At 43.0% G+C, this 26,442-nt stretch overlaps 1 protein-coding gene across 3 annotated transcripts in view; it reads left to right on the top strand.

Annotated features, from left to right (window-relative positions):
• Positions 1-26,442, top strand: part of LOC311128438 (transcriptional enhancer factor TEF-1) — a 51,154-nt gene that overhangs the window by 14,721 nt on the left and 9,991 nt on the right. Inside the window, exons 3-7 of one of the 3 annotated variants that reach the window (XM_084160574.1) lie at positions 1,761-2,013; positions 21,753-21,817; positions 23,482-23,544; positions 23,636-23,698; positions 25,965-25,976. In XM_084160574.1, the coding sequence (XP_084016700.1) occupies positions 1,812-2,013; positions 21,753-21,817; positions 23,482-23,544; positions 23,636-23,698; positions 25,965-25,976 (405 nt within the window). In that variant the 5' untranslated portion in view covers positions 1,761-1,811. The remainder of the gene's footprint in view (positions 1-1,760; positions 2,014-21,752; positions 21,818-23,481; positions 23,545-23,635; positions 23,699-25,964; positions 25,977-26,442) is intronic. The other 2 variants (XM_084160575.1, XM_084160576.1) reach the window with 2 other exon arrangements.

Raw genomic sequence — 26,442 nt, 5'->3', positions numbered from 1 at the left:
TCTCTCTCAATTTTTTTTCTCTCTATCTGAATGGTTAACCCCTGGAAAGAGAGCATTCACAGCCATTTATGAAAAATAAATACTGTATCAGAGGGAAGACTCGTTTTTCAAGATCCCTTACGGCAATGGCAATGACAAAGGCGTGTTTTTAAAAGGTCCTCTCAAAAAGACCACTATTACAACTTGACTGGGTTTGACTTGTTGAAGAAGTAAAGAAAATCTTGCTTGAGATCAAGTATTACAATCACATCATGACCGTGCTGGAAGTGTTACCAGTGTAGTTTATTATTCAGTCTGGGTGGGGGGGAGCAGGGCTGGAGAAAAAGCCCAAGCCATTTAGTGGTCGAAATGGGCGTTTTCCCCCCTCCCTCATCAGTCTGTGAGTAAGTTCTGCAGTGTCAGCAGTCAACACACAAAAACGGAATTCAGTAAACGCTCCCTCTACTCTCTGGGAGTTTTTTTTCTCCCAAACAGCTTGCTCCCATCCCCCCTCCCCCGTCATGAACCGACATTCTAGAAGAAACATATGCTGCTAGTCCCACTTCACAACAGCTTGTGCTGCTTGAATAGGATCTTGCCTAGAGAGGAAGCGGTCGTCTGGAGGGAGAGGGGAGGATAGGGAGGGAGAAGGTGGACAGAGAGGGGAGGATAGGGAGGGAGACTGGGGAGGGAAACTGGGAAGTGGGGGGTGCTACAGTGAAGGGCTACAAAAACATCCACCGAATGAACTCCCCAGTTGTGATTTTCACCGTTAAAATTCAACTCAGCATGATTGTCTACAGCAATACATTAGAACCTACATTGCTTTTATGAGTCACTTTGTGGACAATAGTTTTGATTGTGGAGAGATGGACACTTTCAGTTTAGGTACTTTTCTGCCTCTAATTTAAATGTGATTTCCTCCTCCTTTGCTTATAATCTAGCAGTTTGAATGAGTTTGTAATGGGGATCTAATTCAGAGCAGGTTGTTTACACAGCATAAATGCAAAGAAAATCTCATAATGGAATGTTCTATGTCAAGGGAATTCACAATGTGGAAAACAGACTATTTCCTTGAATAAAGAGGACAGGGGATAATTTTTTTTGTTTGGAATTTAAAGTGGTACAGATATGGTTGTGTCCTTTCTTGAGTGGGCTTCTCCATTTCTCTTTTTGCCTCATAAACATTCTATAGTTCTCCTACATGAATTTCATCAAGATTTAAGAGTCTATTTGACAGTCCTGACAGCTGGTTTAAAAAGGCTTCAACTGCTCCTGTGCAGGAGATACCAGGTGCACTGGATGTGTTTTAGGGTTATGCTCTCCTTACATATTTTATTTATATCTGCAATCTTATATTTTTTATTTGCCTGCTAATCTATTTAACCTCTGCGTTCTGCTGTAACTGTGTTGATAAGTAAAGGAGGTGAATCTACTACAACATGCTCAAAATGTATCCTGTGACGAAGTAGCTGCACGTGACCTCCATCACATCATATGTTTTAAATGGGAGCTAACATGAAAGATTTTCAATAGTACCATTTAAAATGTCAGACAAAAACTAGCATAAAGCAACGTTTTAGTCCCTTCCATGGCAACTAGTAAAACTGTACCACAGTCATCCTAACATCATAGGTAGATAACCAGGCCAAGAATCCTCTCCTGTTTGGCTCACCACACTATTGACCAGTGGCCATGAGCAGTGTGTTGTCGTCTTGGAGGCAGATGTCTGGGCTGTGGAGAGTGATGGATGGCTTGTGTTTGTTTATTGGGAATTCCAGGTCTCTCCCTAGTGTGCTCCAGACTTCGGCTTGGAGATCCCAAGCGCCACCATGGACCCCAGCAGCTGGAGCGGCAGCGAGAGCCCTGCCGAGGACATGGAGAGGATGAGCGACTCGGCAGACAAGCCCCTAGACAATGACGCTGAGGGGGTGTGGAGCCCCGACATCGAGCAGAGCTTTCAGGAGGCACTGGCCATCTATCCCCCCTGTGGGCGCAGGAAGATCATTCTATCTGACGAGGGAAAGATGTACGGTGAGTACATGGGGTCTGGGATGTGGGTTGGTACATGGGAGGAAGAGGGGCGTTACCCTCCTTTGTAATTATACGTGACTAGTTTTTTTAAATACATTTTTTCAGATGGTAGTCACAACATTTAACTTTTAAAACCAATTGCATATCATCATTACACATTCAAATAATCTTGGTATGGGACCTTAAAAGTGCCCAAAGTGACTGAGGAAGATTTTCAGAGAGATTCAGTGTTGATAAAGGGACAGCACAAGTGAAACAATAGACTGGGAGTGAAATTGTCAATCAGGAATTAATTTGTGGGACATGCAGGCTGTTCAGGGCTCCCTGGCGGTGGCTATACATTAATTTCCCTTCTCTGCAGAAGTAGAAGTCTATAAGTAAAGCAGCATGAACTATTAGTCAGGGGCAGATGGTTCTGCGGCTGTCACCAGCTGTGCCCCCCCCCCCCCCCCCCTCCCCCATTCCTGGCTGGGCGATGTCATGGAAAGAGGGAATATTTTCTTTCTGCAGTGTTGGACTCTCTCCCTGTCAGTGTCAAGTGAAAGCAGAAAGCCCCTCGGGGTGTTCGTTTGCAGCTGTCATGTGACCCCTCCGGCCAAACCAAATGTAAAGTCTAGGAGTCGCAGTGAAGCCCCCTCAGCTGCCGGTACAAAGAGGCTTCAGACCACACGATCAACCAGCTCACCACCCCAGCACCACCTCCTCTCCTCTACCCTACAAGCAGAATGGGAGCGCCAAAGAAACTCACTCACACTCCCCCTGCTCTGGATTAAAGCATGACAAATAGGTTTGCGTTGCAAGTTTTAAATGATTAATGCTAAGGACAAGACTCACTAGTGCAGACTGGACATCCTCAAATAAAAACGGCAGACTCGTTTTTTGTTGTACGCATTCTTCTGTCCGATAAGAGATCAAATTAGGTGAAATAAAAGTTTAATTTGGAGAAGAGATTTAACACCTTGCAGAATGCAGTTTGTTTAATGGCTACCATCAGACAGTTATATTTTAGCTCAGGCACTTCTACCTTTACAAATTCCACAAAACAGCATTTAACATAACACAGCACATTTTGTGTCAAATGCAAGGTTATTCATTTTCATGAAAATCCATTGTCTGCTGCTCTGTTTGTTTTCAGTGCTGTGTAAAGGGAAGTGCCATGCAGAGTGGTGTTTACAGCTGTTCCGTCAGTGGTTGTGTAATTGGGGGTATTGAATGTACCTTGACCTGCCTGAGATCAGGCGGATTGAGCAGAGGTCAACCATGCCAGAGGTGCTGGGTATCCAGTTGCATTTATATACTCACCAACACTGTGTCCCCGGACTTGGCCTTTCACTGTGCCCTGTGCCCTGAGCCAGAGCTGTCAACCACTCACAGTGAAATAATGACTGGAATACAAACTCAAAACAAAAGTTTATTAGGTACCCGTTTACGAAAATGGTTAGCTCCTACAGACAGTGAGTCACTTGGCCGTGGCTTGCTATATAAAGCAGGCAGATAGGCATCAAGGCATTCACTGTTTGATTGAACGTTAGAATGGGCAAAACGAGTGACCTAAGCGACTTTGCCTGGTGTCAACAGTACAGGCTGGTGGTAGTGGTGTACTGGTGTGGGGAATGTTTTCCTGGCACACGTTAGGTCCCTTGATACCAACTGAGCAACGATTGAACACCACAGCGTATCATGCCTCGAAGAAGTTCTGGAGGCAACCTGCGCAGGTGTGTAAATCTAGTGGGATGATCCTTCTTGTATTGAAATAAGGCTTCAAGTACCACTGAAGTTTATCAAGGGATGTGTTAATGGAGACATTATTATGTGAGTAACACTCTCTCTTAATTTTCATGCTGCACAATTTAATTGCTTTTCTGTAGCACAATGGCCAACGGATCCAAAGATGTGAAGACAACAAGCTTACATGCTGCACAAGAAAGCTCTAAACAAGGTTGTTTGTTGTGCCTTGAAAACAGACTAGGTCGAGTGCCAGTGTTCAGCTGTGTGAAAGCGCTTTTGAAAGACAGTGTGTAGAGGAAGATTTTTTATTTATTTTTTTTAAAGGGAGGAGGGGGGATGTGGTCTTCTTTCAGTGCCTAACTAACACAAAGTTTGGCGGGACTGTGAGGCGGGCGGGCAGGGAGTGGAGGGGAGCAGATTGGAACTGGTCTCAGTGTGTTAGTTGGCTTTTTCTGGGGGCAATGCTAGCTGTTCTGTTCAGCCCTGCAGCTGTTGCTGGGTCCTAGTGCCAAACTCATCATAGCGTGAACTGTGACCCCACTCATACTCACTGAGCCATTAAGAGGACTGTAGCGCTGCCCAGCACGGAATATAGGCTGCCTTTTTACTGGGAATGTTTTGATTTTATTTTTTTTACCTGTGTTTGTTTACATATTATAACTGTGTAATTAAGGAAATAGTAAGAAACAAACATCTTACCTTCAAGCAATTTTACCGAAATATAATTTCACTCAAATGTTATTTTTTATTAAGAAAAACTTTTTGCACAAAAATATAATAATTATCAAACATTGAAATTGTATTATTATTATTAGAAGAATGCCAATGTTTAGAGGGTAGTCTGCTATGGATGTAGTCAGTGGTGTTGTTAACTGTGGAGAGATGCAGCTCTCAATGAGGCAATGTTGTCTCACAGGAGACACAGTGTCTGGCTGGAGAGCCAAGAGGAATCTCACAACCCAGCCTCTTCATCTCCCTCAGGAATCTCACACCTTCCTTCCTTTCTCACCAATCATGAATTGTTGGGATATCTGTATGATGCCAGTGTCATTGTTTCAAAAACAGAGAACAAAGGGGATACCTCTAGAGGTATCCCCCCGTGAAAGCAGATTTACCAGCAAGAGCCTCATCTTTAGACATACCGACCTGTTGCATTTCCCCGAGAAAAACTGAAGAGTTTTGTTTACGATGTTAGATATGTGTCTGTTCCTACCTGCATGCTACAGATTTCCATTAGTGAGGTGCACTAGCTCGCAGGGCATCACTTCAGAATGCCACCAGAGATGATGAGAAAGCCATGAAGTGGTCCTCAGCGCTGATGGAGGGCATTGATTGGTCTGAAACGCCACAGTGATTTGTGTTTTAAGAGGGCGAGCCGGGCCCTGCCAACCATAGAGCATCTCCCCTCACATAGCCTTGTAATCCTGGTCCACAGGGTTGTGTCCTGATGGGCAGAGAGACAGACCATCACCGCCCCTCTCATGGCATCTGTGACAGATGGAGAGTGGAGACGCAGGTATTTTGGTGATGAGAGACCCTGGGGATAGCAATGGGTACTGTGCATAAAGCTCATCACAAGAGGAACCGTCCTGAGTGCCCTTAAGCCCTTTGGTACCCCCGGGCCGAGTGCAGTTAATTAGCAACAGTCTCTATAGCAACTGCCTCTCGGTTCAAAACAATGTCTAATTTCGGCTTCTTAGCCTATCGTGGCAGTGTTTACCTGAAGAGCTTTCTGGTGCCCTGAGTCTCATCGGGGCTGGCGCCGTGCCCAGTCTCAGAGGTTAATTGTGACTGGGGTGAACAACAGCACAGCTGCATGGTAGGCAGAGCCTGGCCCTGGCCCTAGGCTGGCTGATGAGAGGATCATGAAAAGCACAGTGAGAAAGTGGCTGTGGCCCCAAGCCCCCAACACTGTTGCTTACTTACATAATTCACCTGCTGTGCAAGCCACTATTTAACTCAACCCAGAAATAGGGTTGATGCATGAAATGACATGCCCCACATTATAAATGTATTCACTGTGTATTTGCATTTACACGCTAGTCGTGAAATACGAGTGAATCGTTCCCATTTTACTGCTGCCAAAGTAAATCTGAATTCTTTCAATTTTCCTAGGTGATGCCTATAGCCACATTTCTTGTATTTTACACCCATCACTTTCAAAGAATGGCTGTTTCTAATTCATGTTTTCCATAGCAGAGCTGTTTAACTCCTCTGGTGTGTGCGTTACGTACCACAGCAAATAATTCCACTTCACATCACTGTAGACAAAGCACTGGCATAGCTATCATAAACCAGTCTAAATATCACAATATGTTTGTGATGGAGCAGTGAAGCCATGGCAACAGTAATGATTATGATGTGTGAAACTACCATCTGTCTGGGGAACTCAGAGGTGCTCTGCTCCTGGAGGCTGTCTGATTGGGCCCTATCTGGGCATGGCCAATCACTACACTGCATCTGTTGAGTTTAGAGGTCGAAAATGTTTACTGCTTTCTGTCATTTCAACTTGATGGCTAAGGTACAGGTAAGACAGGGCTTTACATACGATTCTGTCCATCTGGTTGGCAAAACATTACCCTTCTGGAGATTGGAGACACTATCAGTCCACATACAGTCCACGTATATGCCTAGGTCCTTCTTGTGTCTTTTGAAACAAAGCTTTCCCATTACTGCAATGCTGTGTGCTCTGTCATCTCATCAGTTGGCCGACCCATGCCCCTCCCACGGGCACTAAGTGGCACTTGGTTTGCAGGGATGCCAAGGATGAGTTAGGCATAATGAGCAGACCTGGCTCACCCCCGATGGCCCAGCTCTGTGCTCCTCTGGGGCCCGCCTCGCCGGCCCCGCAGTGCTTCCAGAGACAGCGAGCGGACCTGAGATCCCCCGCTGGGCGGATAATGAGGAATTCTGGGATCAGCTCAGGCTCCCTGAGTCACCTGCATTCACACAGATTGGAGTGTGCGGAACTTCAGGCCAGATAGGCATCAGACACCTCCACAATAATCCCCTCTTTGTTCCTGAGCCATTGTGGCAATGGAGCACTACTGTGTTTTTACACACATGAAGGCCAAATTCCAATTATATTATATATTTTTCTCTTGATAAGAGGAACCCTTGAAGTGTAATCTGAGTTCAGTCTGAACGGGCTGGATGTTGGCATTGTGAGACTAGCAGGGGGTTGTGTTGAATAATGTAAAGGATTTAAAGGTCATGAGTTCAGAGGTTGACACACCAAAGTTATGTAGTCATCCTGGGTCAGTCAGTGAAGATGTTTCTGCTTCTATCTGCCCATCTCTCTGATTGTTTGCTGTCCGCTCTTCCCCACTCTCTACAGTATATTTAGTTTACTCTCAGGGACAATGCTTCCAATTGTCTGCTCCTTAAAATTCTGTCGGATTTTCAAAGGGAGACTGTTGCTGTAAAACAAGACTCAAAGGCACATGACATTTCAGCATCTAAAATTCGAGGAGGGTACCTTTTATATGTGCTCTTTGTGCTGTCACTTTAAACCAAGCTCACCGCTGACAATCCTGCTGCTGCTTGCCTGCACCTGTTGTTGTTTTGTGCCCGTGGCAATTAAGAGAGAGACGTGTGTGTGTTCGTTCAATAGGCCCAGCTCGAAGATTATGAGGACAGGTGATAGAAACAGGTCTGGTTGTATTTCAAACTGGATTTCATATCACTTATGTAATTGTAATGTAATCAATTTACATTAGAATAGATTTTAATCTAGATTCTCAGCTTTTTTGATGATCAAGTACTATTATTCTTTATTTTTATATTTTATTATTTTATATATTTTTATTTTTTATTTGTTTAGGGGGTAGATCAGCTTTAATATTGCAGATAGATTGTAACTTCCGTCAATGTAATTGTCTGTTTTTTTTCTTTTTTTCTCGCATATATACATATATATATACATATATATATACACATATATATACATATATATATACACATATATATATATATATATATATATATATATATATATATATATATATATATATATATATATATATATATATATATATATATATATATATATATATACACACAGTGGGGAAAAAAAGTATTTAGTCAGCCACCAATTGTGCAAGTTCTCCCACTTAAAAAGATGAGAGAGGCCTGTAATTTGCATCATAGGTACACGTCAACTATGACAGACAAATTGAGGAAAAAAATCCAGAAAATCACATTGTAGGATTTTTTATGAATTTATTTGCAAATTATGGTGGAAAATAAGTATTTGGTCACCTACAAACAAGCAAGATTTCTGCCTCTCACAGACCTGTAACTTCTTCTTTAAGAGGCTCCTCTGTCCTCCACTCGTTACCTGTATTAATGGCACCTGTTTGAACTTGTTATCAGTATAAAAGACACCTGTCCACAACCTCAAACAGTCACACTCCAAACTCCACTATGGCCAAGACCAAAGAGATGTCAAAGGACACCAGAAACAAAATTGTAGACCTGCACCAGGCTGGGAAGACTGAATCTGCAATAGGTAAGCAGCTTGGTTTGAAGAAATCAACTGTGGGAGCAATTATTAGGAAATGGAAGACATACAAGACCACTGATAATCTCCCTCGATCTGGGGCTCCATGCAAGATCTCACCCCGTGGGGTCAAAATGATCACAAGAACGGTGAGCAAAAATCCCAGAACCACACGGGGGGACCTAGTGAATGACCTGCAGAGAGCTGGGACCAAAGTAACAAAGCCTACCATCAGTAACACACTACGCCGCCAGGGACTCAAATCCTGCAGTGCATGACGTGCCCCCCTGCTTAAGCCAGTACATGTCCAGGCCCGTCTGAAGTTTGCTAGAGTGCATTTGGATGATCCAGAAGAGGATTGGGAGAATGTCATATGGTCAGATGAAACCAAAATAGAACTTTATGGTAAAAACTCAACTCGTCGTGTTTGGAGGACAAAGAATGCTGAGTTGCATCCAAAGAACACCATACCTACTGTGAAGCATGGGGGTGGAAACATCATGCTTTGGGGCTGTTTTTCTGCAAAGGGACCAGGACGACTGATCCGTGTAAAGGAAATAATGAATGGGGCCATGTATCGTGAGATTTTGAGTGAAAACCTCCTTCCATCAGCAAGGGCATTGAAGATGAAACGTGGCTGGGTCTTTCAGCATGACAATGATCCCAAACACACCGCCCGGGCAACGAAGGAGTGGCTTCGTAAGAAGCATTTCAAGGTCCTGGAGTGGCCTAGCCAGTCTCCAGATATCAACCCCATAGAAAATCTTTGGAGGGAGTTGAAAGTCCGTGTTGCCCAGCGACAGCCCCAAAACATCACTGCTCTAGAGGAGATCTGCATGGAGGAATGGGCCAAAATACCAGCAACAGTGTGTGAAAACTTTGTGAAGACTTACAGAAAACGTTTGACCTGTGTCATTGCCAACAAAGGGTATATAACAAAGTATTGAGAAACTTTTGTTATTGACCAAATACTTATTTTCCACCATAATTTGCAAATAAATTCATAAAAAATCCTACAATGTGATTTTGTCTGTCATAGTTGATGTGTACCTATGATGAAAATTACAGGCCTCTCTCATCTTTTTAAGTGGGAGAACTTGCACAATTGGTGGCTGACTAAATACTTTTTTCCCCCACTGTATATATACATATATATATATATATATATATATATATACATACATACACACACACATACATACACATACACACATATCCTTAAAAAATATATATATTTCCTTTTACTATTATTCTTAGTTAGGATCTCCCCAGCATGTAGACCCCAGTGTTGACCTGTGTTGATACTGAAGTGACCCTGTGTGAGGTGTGACTAGACATGGCATGTTGGCACTTGTCTTAGATTCCTGTCTCCTGCCTGCCTGCCTGCTGCATTAACCAGCCTCAGGTTGTTGGGGGATTGCACCACGCTTGGCTGCTCAGCCAGAACAATGGGCCCTGGGCTCTTGTTGTTGTTATTTGTTGACCAGTGGGTGACGGGATGCTATTGGCAGGAGCTTAAATGGTGCTAAAGAGACGGCTTACTCGCAGACGCAGCAATAGGAACGGAGATAGCGTGCAAAGTTCTTGAATATTGCGGATACTTTTGGTGTATCCATATGGCATGGTTAGATGAAGGAAAATCTTTGTAAATCTCTTTCCACTGGATTTGTTTCGTGACATTTAGTGACTTTTTTGTATATTATGTAAATCCATCAGCATACAGTAGATGGTATGTCTATTATGAACAGCAGTCACATCTGCCTCTGATGCAGCCCGGTTTGTCTTTTGTAGGTCAGGACCGCAGTTGGTTTATCAATGTCCAGACAGGCTCCTCATCAGAATGGAATGTACCATGGAATCTCAGATGGCTTTTTTAGAGACTGTGAACCCAGACAAATTTATACACAGACAAAGCAGACACACATACATGCATGTAGGCTAAACACACACACATGCACACACGAGCACACACACATAAACACGGACCTCTGTGTCCTAAGAAGATCAACACTGAGGCTGTTTTTATCATTAAATGATTGTACAAAAGATTCACTCCCACCAAAAAATACAATGTTTGTTTTTCCCATGTAAAGGACACAATCTAGATTTTTTTGTATGAATAATCCTCAGGCGTTCAAGTCCCATCCTTTTCTAACAAGAGAAGAAAGAGTGCTTTCTAAAGTTGCCATGTAATTCCTGACCTGCGGGGAAGAGAGACTACAGAGAGTTACTGTGTGCTCAGTTGTGATTTGACCATGGTGAAGTTTGCTCAACGTTTTATCAGGAAATGTTTCCATGTGAGAGCAGGGTTAGGTTAGTAGGGAATATTCTGCTGCCTGTGTGTGTCAGGGACTTTATGGGGTGTGTCCCAGCAGTGAAGCCTGTGTGAGTCTCTTTAGAGCTGCGCTGGTTTCAGGTTGCACGCTCCCAATTGGCTGCTTTTGTTTGAGTAAAACGCTGGAACTCTGGGCTTCTTAAAGATGCAGTGTCTCTGATGCTCTCCATTCATGTAGAGCATCAGTTTAACACTGATGATGGCACCATTTTATATTTATGAAACCCTTTGTACTGATGAGACCAACCATTCTACACTGATGAAACCATTCTGTGTAATCAATGTAAGAATGGAATATGTACCGTACCTCTATATTTTTCAACCAGTGCTCCTAAAGCCTGTCATTGTTGAAGCCTGTCATTGCAGCAGATGTTGAAGCCTGCAATTGTATGTCCAAGGCAAAGAGTATAGGATTCTCAACTGTAGACACTGTTAGTCTGTTCGTGAAGAGGATCATGAAGAACAGGCAGGAGATATACTAACCTTGACAACACTGCACAGTGTTTATCGCAGAGAAGCAGACAAAGGAGCTGCTCTTAGAAGACTTACATACTCAGATCTCAACAGCATAGAAATGATCACATTGGGCACATTTACTATGTATCGTTTACTATCTATCGTGTTTCGTCTGTATCACCGGCAGCTATCTCTTCTAGACTGATTGGAGCTGTCCGACTGTTACAGCCTTGACAGAGAGGATTGTGTGGGATTTCTCTGTTGGAAAAGGATAGAATTCCCTCAACTTTGAGAGATGAGGTTTTTACTTTCAGCCTGTGTGAGTTAAAGAGAAGCAGGGAGAAGGAGAGGCAGACTACATCAGGGCCACAAAGTTGGGCTTTTCATTTACACATATTGGTCGCCGCTAACAGGTTTTTCTTTGTGTTCAGATGCCGGATTGATCCTAAGAGATTGAAAATATTGATTTAACCCTGTGAGGAGGCGGGTGGGGGTGCCTCCCTGCCAGCCAGCGTCATGTTCACACATCGGCCGCGCTCCGCTACGAGTTCCTCAGGGGACTCCTAATTACTGCCGTCCTCACAGATGAGTCCAGCAGCCAGTCCGACTGGTTGTTTATTTCACCCCCCCCTCCCTCCCTCCTTCTCTCTCTCCTCCTCCTCCCCCACTACTCCTGAAAGACACACCCCGACCCAACGGCCAGGCCTGCCTCTACAGTAATGTATGTGATGATATACTCAGTGGCTCCTAATTGATAGAGTGATTCAGACGAGTGCTGGCTGCGTTAATTGTTCCCCGGTGAGCCCATATATTGCTCTGAGAGGGGGGAGTAGGACTCAGCCGCAGGCTCGCCAAAGCAGGACAGGCCAGGGAGAAAGGACGTAGAGCCCTAACTCCTCGCCCCTGTCCAAAACACAGTCACCATTTAGCAGAGGTTAGCTGGTGTAATCCTCTCTGTGTCTCCATGAAGACCCGGGTCAGTGACCTGTTGATATCTGATGTCCCGTTAGCTGGAGAGAAAATACCCCACCTTTAATCTCTCACGGTTAACCTGACTCATTACCTCAACCACTCACTGGGCTTTTATCTCACTTTAAGGTCAGTTAAAGTGAAGTATTGATTTATTTTTGGTGTTGGCAGAAATAAATAGATTTTTAAAGAGGTATTAATTACATACAAAGGACATTGTAAGGAGAAATTAATTGATCAGCAGTCAGATTTCCAGCCACCTAATGAGACTTTTGATCCATTAATCAGGCCTGAAGACTAAACACAGTGAGCGCCGACCTCCACTGGGTTGAATTATGGATGTGTATCAGGAGTCGCGAGAACTTGGCGAAGCCTATTCAGCTGGCCACTTTCTGCGGGTGAAAGTGATGGTCTATTACCACTGAATGCTTGTAGATCCTGGTTGCTGTTACTCACTGTGGAACAACAGTTATATCTCATGACAATGATTAAGTAGCGGATATTGTTGGACGGCTCGACGACTGAATGAGAAACATTACTCAGGTTTGGGGTCTGCTGCTCTGTTTGTTCTTTGCTTGCTTAAGACCACAAATATAGCCTAGCCGTTCCATAGAAGAGCTCACCCTTTGTAGCCCTAATCATCAGAAGGAACTACTTCTATTTTCTCAACCAGTCAGCAAAGTCCCCACATTAGAAACCACAACTCAACAAACTGCAGAAATGGGATAGATGAATCACTTGAAATCAGAGTGTATCTAAGAGAAAATGAGATTATACTTCAGCAAATATAAGACCTTATCTTCTCATAGATGAATACATTTTAGACAGAAGTATATGAGCATTAAACGATAGGTTTATGGTAGTTATGCAACATATTTGTTGATTACTAGCACACTGTTGTTAGAGAAATACTGTAAATGGAGTTTTGAGTAAAAGTCTGCCTATTTCTAAAATGACAATCATGTCATTACATTTGCATGTTACTTTCCATCAATTCACATTGTATGCTAAAGGTTATGTAAAAGATTGGGAACATCATTATATCTATGTCTTTGAAAGTGGACTGGATTTAGCCTTTTTGTTTGTGGAGCTCATTTTATACTGCATTTTTAATACTAAACATGATATTATGTAAACATCATCTTAAAAACATAATCTGTTTGTGTAAGCCCATATGTGAGTTTAGTGAGTTATTTGAGGGCATTCGTGTTTTGTAAATGGGTGATATGAATCTCTGTGGTTTCTGTCTGCCCCACCGGCCTGTTTGAGAAGTCCTGAGGAGGGGACACAGTACTTAATTACTTTTCAAACCAAATTCATTAGCTCTTCACATTTCTTCTTCAGTGTTACATAAGTGCCCTCATGGATTGGTATAAATATTTTCATTTTTCTGTTTCAAATGAGCACTGAATTGTTGTGGTTGTGGCTGTATGAATGAATGAGAAATACCCATATTGAGTGTGGGGGCCGAGGTCAGAGCCAAAAGCAAAGAGCCACTGATGTTCTGCTTCTTTCTCCCAGAGACATTAAGGAGCCTGCCCTACATTTACAGAGGCACACAGCAGGCTCCACAAATGAAATAGTCAAATCATGGATTGTGAAATTTTGGGTGGAGGCTGCAATGGATGTACAGATTGCAGATGACAAATCAGAATCTCTCACAACGTTTCACTTAAAATAATTCATAACAACCTTCTTGAAAACGATTTGCACAAAAAACAAACATATGGTCTTTATTAATAATTATTTCCTCTTACTCAGCAGCATGGCACCACGTGATGGGTTATTACAGCAAGCTGAATGTGTAGAATGTAGATGTGTATACGTGTGTTTGTGTGTGACCTTGCCCTCTCAGCAGGAGGCAGATGGACACACGCACAGATGGCCTCTCGGGAAGATGTATAGGCTTAAACTTTCAGTTTGTAAAAGCTAGGAGGGATGGGTGGGACGTGTGTGTGTGTGTCATCGTGGGGGTAAACTATTGTGACCCTAAGAATGGCCTGAGTGTGTGTGATCGTCGACGTGCCGACTTTGGCCTTGAAGTCTTTCTTGGGGCACCACGCTTTAAATACGGGGGGTGGGGAGGAGTTAAGCCACCCATAATAGGGAGCTGGTTGGCTGCGGTCAGATGTTGGGATCAGCAGACGTTATCCTCTTTCTAAATGGATTTCACTGGCATAAGGGGCTGAGCCCCCTCTCCCTCTGACCCTAATTATAACCATGAGAGAGCAGGGATTTGAAGAAAAGGGGGAGGAGGAAGAGGGGAGGGAGTTTCTTTGAGGCACATCTTCATGGGGAAACACCTGCAGGATCTTACCAACTTCAAGCCTTTATTTTTAGAAGCACTGGAATTGTTTCAACTAGCCTCTCGCTCAAAGGACAGATCTATTGTTTTGTTCACCTTGGCAGCTCAGCAATAATTAGTTTTGTACAATTAACACCAATACAAACAACATACTTTTGCAGTGTAGTTATGTTTAATGGTTATAAAATCTGGGCTATCGTTCCGTAAAAATAAAAATAGTATTATTTTGTACATATTCAAATGTAGGTTACTTGAAACTGACAGCCAAACCTAGGATACCATTGTCTGTCACCTGTTTAACTTCCAGGCCACAAGTCTCCTTTATTGTTAGTGACAGGTTCTCCTCTTGGCAAGCGCTGTTTCCCAGTGTGCCGTTGTTCTTGTCAAGTAAAAGGCTTCCTGCCTCCTCTACCCACACCCTGACCCAGCCAGGGACCCTCCTGCTGAATGCCTCCATATTGTTGGTTTAGTCTACTGTGATGCTAATGTCAGCCTGAGACCCCTGAGTCATCTATCAGGGATGACAGGGAAGTCAGGCCTATTGTCTGAACCTGCTACTCCATCCACATAGAGAGAGAGGCTGGCCTCTGGCCCACACTGCATTCTGGGACAGGAAACCCAATGGAAAAGGATCAATGCCATCTATGTAATCAACACTTACATAGATGCCTGTCTCTGTGTCTCTGTGTGTGTGTGAGAGAGAGAGAGAGAGAGAGAGAGAGAGAGAGAGAGAGAGAGAGAGAGAGAGAGAGAGAGAGAGAGAGAGAGAGAGAGAGAGAGAGAGAGAGAGAGAGAGAGAGAGAGAGAGAGAGAGAGAGAGAGAGAGAGAAAAAACAAAACAAGGAAGCACTTTCTCTGGTTTGAGAAAGTCCCCTGTAGTGCTCCTTGACTAACAAATTAATGTTTTCAGACAGGGGAATTTGTATTAGGTGCTTTACCCAGTAGTTCTTCCAACATCACAAGGTTCTAAATATTGGGTTGAGATAATGACTGAGGAGTGCCCTAACATCTTACAGCATGTTAAGCTTTCACAGGTCTAATTCAGGTTAAGACTGGGCGAAATCACATTGGTGGTTCCTTTTGGGCTTTGACAAGTGACACTTGAATGATAGATATGTTTGGTGGGGCGGGGCTTGTGGGCGAGAGGTTGCCCCCTGTGCTGTCCAAGGCGTGTCCTGTGCTCCTACTAAGAGGAGAGAGTTAAAACCACATGAGCGAGCGCTCCGCTGGCTGCCATGGAGCCAGGCCCAGCACAGTCTCAACATCCATTGACATCATCGCCCACCGCCGGACCAGATGTGACTGTGGTTGTGCCTGCATTAAACAAAAGTGCTGCTACAGGAAATGAGCGCCTTTAAAAGCAGGAGGAAAAAAGACTTCAGCAAAGCGTTGTTATTACCACTCAAAGGATGTAACCAAGGCAGTTAAAATGTTTATTACACCATAACCTAAATTATCCCAATGTTTATCATATGCGGGTGCATGGCTTTGGGGCCTATTCAGATCGAATCATCTTTTCATTGATACGCCAGTGGAGATGCTAAGGATGGGTGCATGATCAATGGCAGATTTATGCACATCAAGCTCACTCATACTTATATAATTGACCAGCTCACCCTCTGGAGATATTTATCATCACTGCCATGGGTGAGAACATGTGTGTCTGGGCCGAGTTCAAGTTCTGGAGGGTCAGCTCCATTTTAGAGCGAAATTAAGCTCTCATACCATATGTATTCAGTGGATATTATGGCCACATGACCCAGGCTATTGTTCCATCTCATTCACTTCTTCAGATGAGGCTCTAGCACTGCTGTTCCCCTGGCAGGTGACAATAGTCAGACCACAGCACCACCTGTCTTCCCCTGGTGTCACTCACCACTCATAAGTAGCAGGATACTTTAGAATACGGGCTGGAGCAGAAGGACATAAGTAGCAGGATACTTTAGAATACGGGCTGGAGCAGAAGGACATAAGTAGCAGGATACTTTAGAATACGGGCTGGAGCAGAAGGACATAAGTAGCAGGATACTTTAGAATACGGGCTGGAGCAGAAGGACATAAGTAGCAGGATACTTTAGAATATGGGCTGGAGCAGAAGGACATAAGTAGCAGGATACTTTAGAATACGGGCTGGAGCAGAAGGACATGTGGCCTACACATGTAGGATGACCTAACTTCAACTCAAACATCAATATACTGTATCTCCTGCAAGATTCAGCTTTTCTCTCCTTTCCATAGAGCAGCTAATGATGGAAGTTTTGTTAGCAGTGATTCATTTGAATACAGAGACAGTAATGTGAGGAGAACGGAAGAGGAGAGCGAGTCAAGACATATAAATGATGAGAAGGGCTTACCAAAAAAAACGTCCAAAAGGACTCAAGGAGTTGGAGCACTCAACAAAAAAAGCAGAGATTGATTTGTTTTAGCTCACTTTAATGCATTGTACAGGATGCGAACAGGTGACTGATGTTTCGACGTCAAGCTGACGTCTTCCTCAGAGTTACCTGACCATTGCACTTAGCTCCTATTCATAGCCTAGTGGCCCATTGAGACAACAATGTAAGAACATAATAATGCTAATATGTTTCAAGGTAAATGGCAAATTATAGTACAAAATAATACTAATAATAAGAGAAATAGTGTGTCTGGTTAATCAATAGGCCATGTAAAAATATACATAGGAGATATTTGGGTGTCTGTGAATCCGGAGACACAGAGACCCCCAAAATCAAGGCAACACCATTATAGAAACAAGGAAGTTTTTCTTGTTAAGCCCTTCTCATGATTTGTCATTGTCGTTGAGCACCCCACCTTTCCTTTGTTTGCTGAAGCGAAGGCCCACCTGAACTCTTACTTGTAAATGAAGTTCAAAAAATCCTATCGCAGTTGGGATTTTTGAAACGTTGAGAAAGACTCTATAAAGTTCAGAGGAAATTATTGCTAAAGAGGGAATCAAACTGAGTAATGCTAATGTTACTCAAAGAAGTGTGATGGAACATTGTCAGAATACGCCTAGGGAAAGTGGAGGAGTTGTAAATAAGCTGGGAGTCTGTTTTGTTTTTTGGCAGCAGACTCCAGCAGCACCAGAGGGGGTATGAGTGGGGTGGGGAGGGGTAGAGGCAGGGTGGGGGCTGGCAGTAGGGGGATGTTGGATGGGGGCACAGCAGCTGTGTAAACCCCAACTGTCCAGGGAGGGATAGAGCAAGGGGGGGACTTTCCAGCCAGGCCAGTTAACCTCATAGACTACTGCAGTCTCACTTAAAAACATGGTCTTCATTTTACAGTTTAATGGTGGAATGTGCTACAATAACTACATACCATAGATGTTTAAAACCATGAAAGAAGTTGTGCTGCTGTATGAACCATGACAGCTAATAGGCCTAAGCAGCAGGTCATCCACAAAATGTTGAATTGAAACATTATCCTATTAAAAGTGTTTGTGCACCCTTACCGTCCGGCAAACTTTCCGGAGCATTGGCTCTCGGACCAACAGGCTTCGAGACGGCTTCTACCCCCAAGCCATAAGACTGCTAAATAGCCATAAGACTGCTAAACAGTTAATTAATGGTTACCCGGACTATCTGCACTGACCCTATCTTGCACTGAATCTATGCACACTCACAACACTATATATACACACTATATACACACACTACACTGACACTTTCACAGAAAACCCACATGCATTCACATACACACACACACACACACTTTTACACTCATCATATGCTGCTGCTACTCTGTTCTTTATTTTACTCTTATTATTATCTATCCTGCTGCCTAGTCACTTTACCCTGCCTTCATGTACATATCTACCTCAAATACCTCATCTGGTACTGGTACTCCCTGTATATAGCTCCATTCTTGTGTATTTTATTCCTTTTGTGTTACTATTTTTCTTTTTATGATTATTTTGTAACTCTGCATCGTTGGGAAGGGCTTGTAAGCAAGCATTTCACGGCTAAGTCTACACCCGTTGTATTCGGCTCATGTGACAAATAACATTTGATTTGATTCTATTTTTTATTGCAGGGGCAGAAAAAGTGTATTCCTGTGGTCAGGCTTGAGTGGACTGTGACTTAATTCTTTACTACTATTGTAACACAACCAACAGAGCTAGGGACCATGGTGAGGCTGTCCCAGGATCCTCCCAAGGAGGAAGGATGCTAAGGTCCAAATTAGATGTCTGACTGAATGAAGAATCAGCTGCTGGGGGACAACCCCAGGAAGAGTGGACCCACTGGCTCTTTGTGGTGCTGTGGTTTGAGTGCCATTGATATGCCCCAAGACCTTCAGGGTCATTGAGATTCAGAGGAAAGCATTCTTACCAGGGGAAGGAATACACAGAGCATGCCTAGCAACATGACTCTACTCTGGGGGTCACACCATAAATATCTAATCCTTTTCCTGCTGCTTTGAGTGACAACAAGAACCCTCCTTCAAGAGTCAACTCCCTCAGTCAACCCCCATCCCCTCGCCGTGACTTTCCCTGTCTTCCTCCAGTGAGGCACAACTATCCACCCGTCAACCTGAGTGAAAATTAAATCATGTTTCCTTACGATGTTCCCAACTCCCAAAGATTGAGAGCTTCCCCCTCAGCCATTCCATTCCAGCGCTCTGTAACTCAGGCGGATGCCCAGGGCATCATCTGTTACGATGCAGGGTCTCTTTTGCCCAGCGGGAAACTTCTGGAGGGAATGCGTGAGGAGATGCAGAGAGGCCAGGCCAGCGTAACAGTCTGGTCTTGCCTTGGGAGAAGGTGTTAACCAATGTGTTGACAGACAGTGGAGTAAAACAGGGGAGCTGTGCAGTGCTGGAATGAGAGGTCACAGGCTGCTGCTTCAGTGTCTTTAGGGGTAATAATTCAACCCAGTCGTATACCTCACTAAATAAGATGAACAGCTCATGTCAGCTCTGACTCTTACCTCCCACAGAGTTGAAATAATAATGTGTGATGAAGCAGAGCTGGGACCCTGATGTTCATGCGGAGGAAAGGTTCTATCTTTTCACCCCCCTCAATGCTATTGGTTCTCACTGTTTAGGGCATAATGATCTGTTGATTCTTATTGAAATAATCTGTCAATCTGTTTTGAATTTATTGTTCTCATTTGTATGAATTTAATTACTTCTTTCAATTTAGTAAAGTCAAAACATTCATGACATCGAAAAGCTTGTTTGATCCAATGACAATTGTTTCCAATTATGTAATGTGCTTTTAAAAGAGGAAATTAAAAACCCAAACATTTACTTGAAACCAACTCTACTTGAAAAGTGTGAATGAAAAGTAAAGAGAGAGAGGGAGGAAGAAAGTAATGTGGCACTGCTTAGGTTCCAGTAAAATGAAAAGGCCTGACTTTAAAATGTTGAATTAGAACTCTCAACAGGGGTAACTTCTCTACCACCATGACTCCAGGCACTGTGCCACATCTCCCTGAGGAAAACACAAGTGTTGATTAGTTTATGGGAGACACAGTACTGCCCCTTAGAAACTTTTTGTGTAGGGGGAGGGTGGTTGAATAAAGTGGATTCAGAGTCCTGAATGTGGCCAGTTGCTTTTTTTTGCAAATGTTGTTTTGCAGTGGAAACACAGGAAAGAAAGCAAGCTCGCCAAGACCCGCTGAGCAGTCTTTTTTCAGCCTGGTGAAAAAAAAAAATATTCAGCAATAAGCATTTGTGAGCTTTGATCTAGGAATCAGGTGTCTGCATGAATGCCCTTATTGTCATGTTATGTGTACACAGTGTGTGAATTATTGAAAACAGCGCGGCCCCCAGCTTCATCTGGTAGAGATTACAGTGCAGGCACGCTGGGTGGCCCGGCCGGGATTGAAATCCCCAGATTATGTTTATTTGTCCAGGGGAAGGAGACCTGGTTCAGTCACCCTGGCCTTACCTAAATGCTCCTTGTGAGGAGGTGAGACTTGGGTCACAACTCTCGCCACACCCCTCCTCCTGGTGCCCCGCCTACAATAATCCCCAGCCCCCGTCACACAGCAGAGCAACACCTGTCTGGGTGTGGCAGACACATGGAGCAAGGTGTTGCGCTACACAAAATGTGTTTACTTAATTTCTTCCGTTTTTTCACTGTGTTGATTTAAATTTGCTATTTTGAAAAGGCACTGGTAAATCTGCTACATCAGGGTGTCTTCTTTCAAAAGAAACTGAACATTTGAAATGCTTATATATAGAGCCAGTAGTGAAACTAGGGGCTAATACATTTTATAAAATAGTGAAAGCAAACATCTTGGCATCCAAACCCCTCTGGCATCCAAGAATAAGACTGAGGGAGAAAGCGAGAGAGAGAGCGAGAGAGCAAGAGAGAGAGAGGGAGAGAGCGAGAGAGAAAAAAAACACCCCCTCGCCAGGTGTTGTTAATGGCAGTAACTCAAGGGGCAATACCCAGACTGGCCCTCCTTTCATCTGACACACCTGAACAGAGCGCTGGGTTCACAACAGGTGGAGGATTCAGCCTGGCTGCCTCGGTGTGACACTACACAAACAACAGGCAGCACATACAGCCCCAGCCTAACAACCCAGACCTGCCTGCCATCACCTCAATAACCACCTCCACTACGCTTGTTCTATACTTCCACTTTATTCACCATCCTCATGTGCAGTATCTGCATTAGGTGGTCCATCCACTGCCTTTCACAGGAAATGTTGTAGTTTTTCCATTCTGAGAACACAGTCGCTGCTCCATAGCAAATGTACCGTTGTATATTGATGATGCTAAGTGAAATATCAAGACAAGGCCTTTAATTGAGCTGGAGAAAAAAAGCCTGTTTAGTTGTTTAAAGGACGTGTTGCATTACATGGGAGAGAGAAGTAGGTCCATGGCATTAGTTGCCTTCAGCTGGACACATCATTAGAGTGGCTCCTTACCTATAATTTGTGTAATAGTTTTGGGGTGGCGGTATATTATTACCATATGAAAAGGCTAAGCAGGGGTCATTGTGCCTCGCTGCAGCAATTAGAGGCGAGCTGAGGGCAGAAGAATGTTTAGAGCTGCCATTAATTGGAAATCACTACAAAGCCCATGCTTTAATTATCATTTAGAGAACAGCACTGCTTAAATTAATATATTTCCTTTGCCATTATTTACAGTAACAGTATGAATGTCTGGATCTGTTTCCTTTCATATCGTGAGGCTTTGAAGAGAATGGGATTAAATTAGATGAATTTGAAAGGCTGTATGCTTGTTGTAAGGCTTTCTCATGCTAATGCAACATGCCACTTTTACATTCAAATTGGATTTTTGTTTGTTTGTTTGTCGAGATATATATAGTGAGATGTAAATGTCTGATGATTATACAGTATGATGCATATTTGACTATTGTGTGCTTTATTTGTGTCATTGTAAATTGAAAGGAGCACACTGAAGTCCAGGATCTCAATGATGGCTTATTTTGTGCTAGCCTTTCTCTCTCCTTTCTGTGTGCTTTCTGCAGGTCGGAATGAGCTGATAGCCCGATACATCAAGCTACGGACTGGTAAGACGAGGACAAGGAAGCAGGTAAGAGGGGAGCGGATATGTTTGCATGGCATGTTAAACTGAAGAAGGCCATCACACCTGAATGTGACTACTGCCTGTGCTTCTGCTGGAGAGAACACAGGGCACACACACACACTCACACACACTCACAGTTGCATGGAGCTTTGCTGCCTGCTTTGTCTGATGGGAGGCTGTCTTACCATACCCTGGATGTGTTCAGTCTTCTTACAGTTATCCTGCATGAGAGGATGTCTCTGCAAAAGCTCACACACACACACACACACACACACACTCTGACTTGGACACCCTCACATTACAGTAACGCAACTATAAGACCATCGTTCCATCTGGAAGAGTGTGTTATAAGAGGGATACATTACTCAATATTTGTTGTAAAAAATGTATTTAGTGTTTTTAAATAATCATAACAGAAACTGGATTAGGACATGGATGATAGGACATTGATTAATACCAACATATAATTTTTGTCTGTTAGAAGTTTCCAGTTGATGTAAGCAACAGACTGTAGATATAAATAGAGGTTGTCTATAAGCTCCCATAATATCAGTTGGTGGGAAGCTGTCTGGCCATGTGGTCCATCAGTCTGGTTGAGCAGGAAGTCATGCTCATGACCACTGGCTCGTATGTCCATGATAAACACCCCTGTGTCCAGACTGGCACTCTATAGCTGGGTGGGAATTGATCAGCCAGCTAAAGAAAGGTAATGTGTGCTATGTCTCTGTAATTCACTCTCTCAATGGGGAATCACACAAGATAGAGGGTTGTTTTCCTGCTGTAATAGAATTTATGATACAACCAAAACACACAACTATTTTATATTTAATGATTGAAGTGATGAGATGTTAAGAAATCAGTCTCAATCAGAAATCATTGTAATTTATTTGAGTTAATTAACATAATTTGAAATATTATGATTACTTCCACATTCACTGTTCTAACTAAAGAGCTATGTTCTGTATGTGAGACTAGAGCAAACAATATCAGGAAAATGGTTGATTAAAATAAGTAATGTCAGATTGAATTTTAATTGTAATCTTATTTTGGTGAGCTGGAACGGAGTACTTCACACTTCCCCATCACCCTGCTCTCCCTATTAACAGACATGCTTTTAGGCGTTGATCATTCCCCGGTGAACTGCCTCAACAGCCACTTGTGTGTGATTGGCCTGATTAAGACCGAGAGCAGAGAAGGAAATCCCCCTCAGACCAAGCGTTCGTCTCTCCCCCCATCAGAAATACAGACTGACCACACATTATCTTACTATAGCCAACCATTTACACTACTGAATATTTTATACAAAAGCATTACATATTTCCAAGTCTGTGTGAATGTTGAAAGCAGCATGGGCCTCTGAAACGCCTTATCCGGCTCCCTTAAGAATACAAGACTGACCGATTCTCATTCAGTACACAGTCGATCACATCTGCGCCCTGTTAATGTGTGGAGAGGCCTGCATCCTTCTTAATCAGCTCACTTAAGTGACAACAACAGGCAACACAATGCTTTGTGGCTGTGAGCTTGGTGTGTGGCTTGGAGATGCTTCTATTATTCTATTGGGCAGCTCAAATCCCCCTGAAGTGTTCTCAACAAAGAGATGTGTAATCCTTTTTGTATTTTTGGTTTTCTTGTTTTTTTTCTCCCTTCTTTTGTTTAAAAAAATGGAGGTGTCTAGTCACATACAGGTCTTAGCAAGAAAGAAAGTTCGAGAAATCTCAGCTGCCATCAAGGTACGTCTGGCTTTGCCCAGTTGCAGGGGGGCTTTTCATCGCCATGGTTACAGGCTGTTCCTTTGTTTTCCTCCCCTCTCCTACCCCGCAGGTGTCTAGTCACATTCAGGTTCTTGCCAGAAGGAAATCTCGTGAGTTTCATTCCAAGCTAAAGGTATGCGCTTTTCTGCTTTTGGGCTTGTGGTTGCTGTGCGTCGTCTTACTTCCTGTTTCCCGTGGTGACAGAGTGAATGCCTGACGCTCTGATTCCCGTAGCCTAGATCCCCTGCTTATGATTAGAATTCATAAAATAACCCCCCCCCCCCACACACACACACACACACACACACACACACACACACACACACACACACACACACAAGTGTTTTATTTCTATTTTCTTTATTGTCATTGAACAATAAGTGCATTTGCTTTGAAAACAATTGTAAGGATCTGTTTAAATTCTTAAGAATCTATTTTACGTTTGTGAAAAATATACAATATAGTTATTACTAGTGTCCGTAATGCAAGTCTGAAAATAGCAAAGTGTTAGATATAATGTGAATGAGAAATTCAATATTCTCATGAGAGCAAGGCTCGCAAATATTCTAAATCTGTTCCACAGAGCTCAGAGTGGACACGCTCAAAAAGAGCTTAAAGAATTTCACTTTCTTCTGTAATTTTTGCCAAGAAAAATATGTTAATGTTAGCCCAGACATCCTAAAGGCAATGTCAGCATTTTCTACAGTTAAATGAAAATGAGCCCAACCACATTGGATCCTTCTAAATCCCTCAAAGCAAATGTACTCATAGTTCGTAGACTTTGTTGCTCCTTTCTTTCTGTTTGGCATGACAATGTGAACCAGAATCAGAGGTTGGTACTGGTGTTATCTGTACTGTATGTGGGAAAGCATGTTGGCAAGATGCATTGGCTGTTGGTGAGTGGCTGAGAGCTGGAGTTCAGAGGTCATCAGCAGAAGTCTGTTTACATGTCATAAGCAGACACAGTATCAGCCACTGATGTGCTGCATGTTAAAAGGGTTTAGGTTCAAAGACTAAGGGTGGTCTATGAAAAAACCTTTGCCTCTTTATTTTGCTGTTTTAACCTAATCATCTTCCCCTGTCAGTGCTGAGTTAAGACCATGAGGAAGCAGCATCTCATCTGCCCTCTCTGCTGTTGCGCACTCCCTCCATATTGATAACTCTAAGCTATCACATTGACATGGCTATCAGTTGCCTTCCTTTCTCTGTGTGTAGCTGTCCTATTACATTCTTCCTCTGTGACTCATTTTACCAATAGTAATGTGTTGAAAATCATGGGCTAACACCAAATATACCCTTTCCAAAATGTCTTCTGAATTTTTTTTTATTGTGAAAGGTGTAATCTTGTCATAAATGTACCTGTAATTCAAAGCATTTTTACAAGGGTCATTTGGTAATGTATGTGTGTTTAAAGACCTTAAGGGTTGCCAGATTTCTTTCTTTCTTATCTTTATGAGGGGATGACTACATCTTTTGACTTTCACACTTTTCCCCTGTTCCCAGTGTTCAGATGGATTAATGACCCCTCATTAGTGTGTGTGTGTGTGTGTGTGTGTGTGTGTGTGTGTGTGTGTATCAGCCAGCTGTGAATGCCTGGTCTTTCAGGCACAGTGCGGCTGTCTGAGTTAAAACAGCCATCTTTTGTATGGGTCTCTGTCTACTCTCATCTAAAGCAAATTAGAGATCAGCAGCAAAGAGAAAGGCATTCGCCCCCCTCCATTTACAGGGAACATCGCTGTAAATCTGCTCTGTCTCTTTTCTTATCTGAGACATGTTGAGTGAAATGACAGTCATTATGGTGCCATTCTCTGTGCTACTTCTCTCAAACCATAGCTGACCATAGTGATCAAATCCTCAGACATTCCAAGTCCACCACATTCTCCAAAATGTCCCACCCCACATTATTATTAATTGACGTATCCAAGTTTCAATGTGACAGCAGTGCTAGTTGATTAATTACTCTTGAGGTTCCTGTACCAACACTTTCTTTCAGTGTAATGTTTTGACAGAGGACATGGCATAAATACTTGAAACTGCAGTTTTATTTGAATACACATTTTAATATTTTATACCATTTAACAATGGTATTTTGTCAGTCCGGGTTTTCAAAAATGTTTGTTATGACCAAAGGATATTATATATATGATTCAATTGAAATCATATAATTTTACAAGCATTATGTGAAATTGGATTAATCAAATTGGATTAACTGAAACCTTCATTGTCAAATTGATTGAAGTGATTTCTATAAATGCTCTTTGTTATCAAGGTATTGTGTGTTGGGTCATTGAAATCAAAATGGTGATTGATAAAACATAAATTGTTACATCTTGCTATTGCAGGATTGTTGTCCAGAGGGATTATAAAATTACAATAAAACCTTGTTTGTTTGCATTCAGGTTACAAGCATGGTAAGTATAAATTATCCGTCCAAGCTCCTGGCTCTGCTCTTGCCAGACCTGTCAGTTGGTTGAGTATCTTTGCTTCTGCTATAGTACCATAGCTGCTGCTGCAGCCCAGTGACTGTCTAGTCTGTGGGCCTCTATCATAGCTTCACACCACTCCACCTACAGATACTGTACAGCTCTTGCCAGCATGCTGACCCTCAGCTTCTGCATGTGTTCTCATGGGGATCCTAGTTCTGTAGGGATGGGTCAGAAGACATACTGTATACTGCTAAGTACTCTACTTGTGTTGGGATAAGAAACGACATTTCTGTGTGTTTGTGCTGCTGCTGCGTTAACACCCAGTAGAAAAGGAATGCAATAGATAGGGTTTAGCTGGATGGTATACAGTAGACCTCTGAGTGGAACTGATGCAAGTGAGTTTTTCTCCACCGTTCCCTCAGACACTAACTCCCTACTCCTGCTATCGATT

Source organism: Coregonus lavaretus (assembly GCF_964263955.1).
Source record: "Coregonus lavaretus genome assembly, chromosome: 4".
NCBI lineage: Eukaryota > Metazoa > Chordata > Actinopteri > Salmoniformes > Salmonidae > Coregonus > Coregonus lavaretus.
This window is presented reverse-complemented; position numbering and strand designations above follow the sequence as displayed.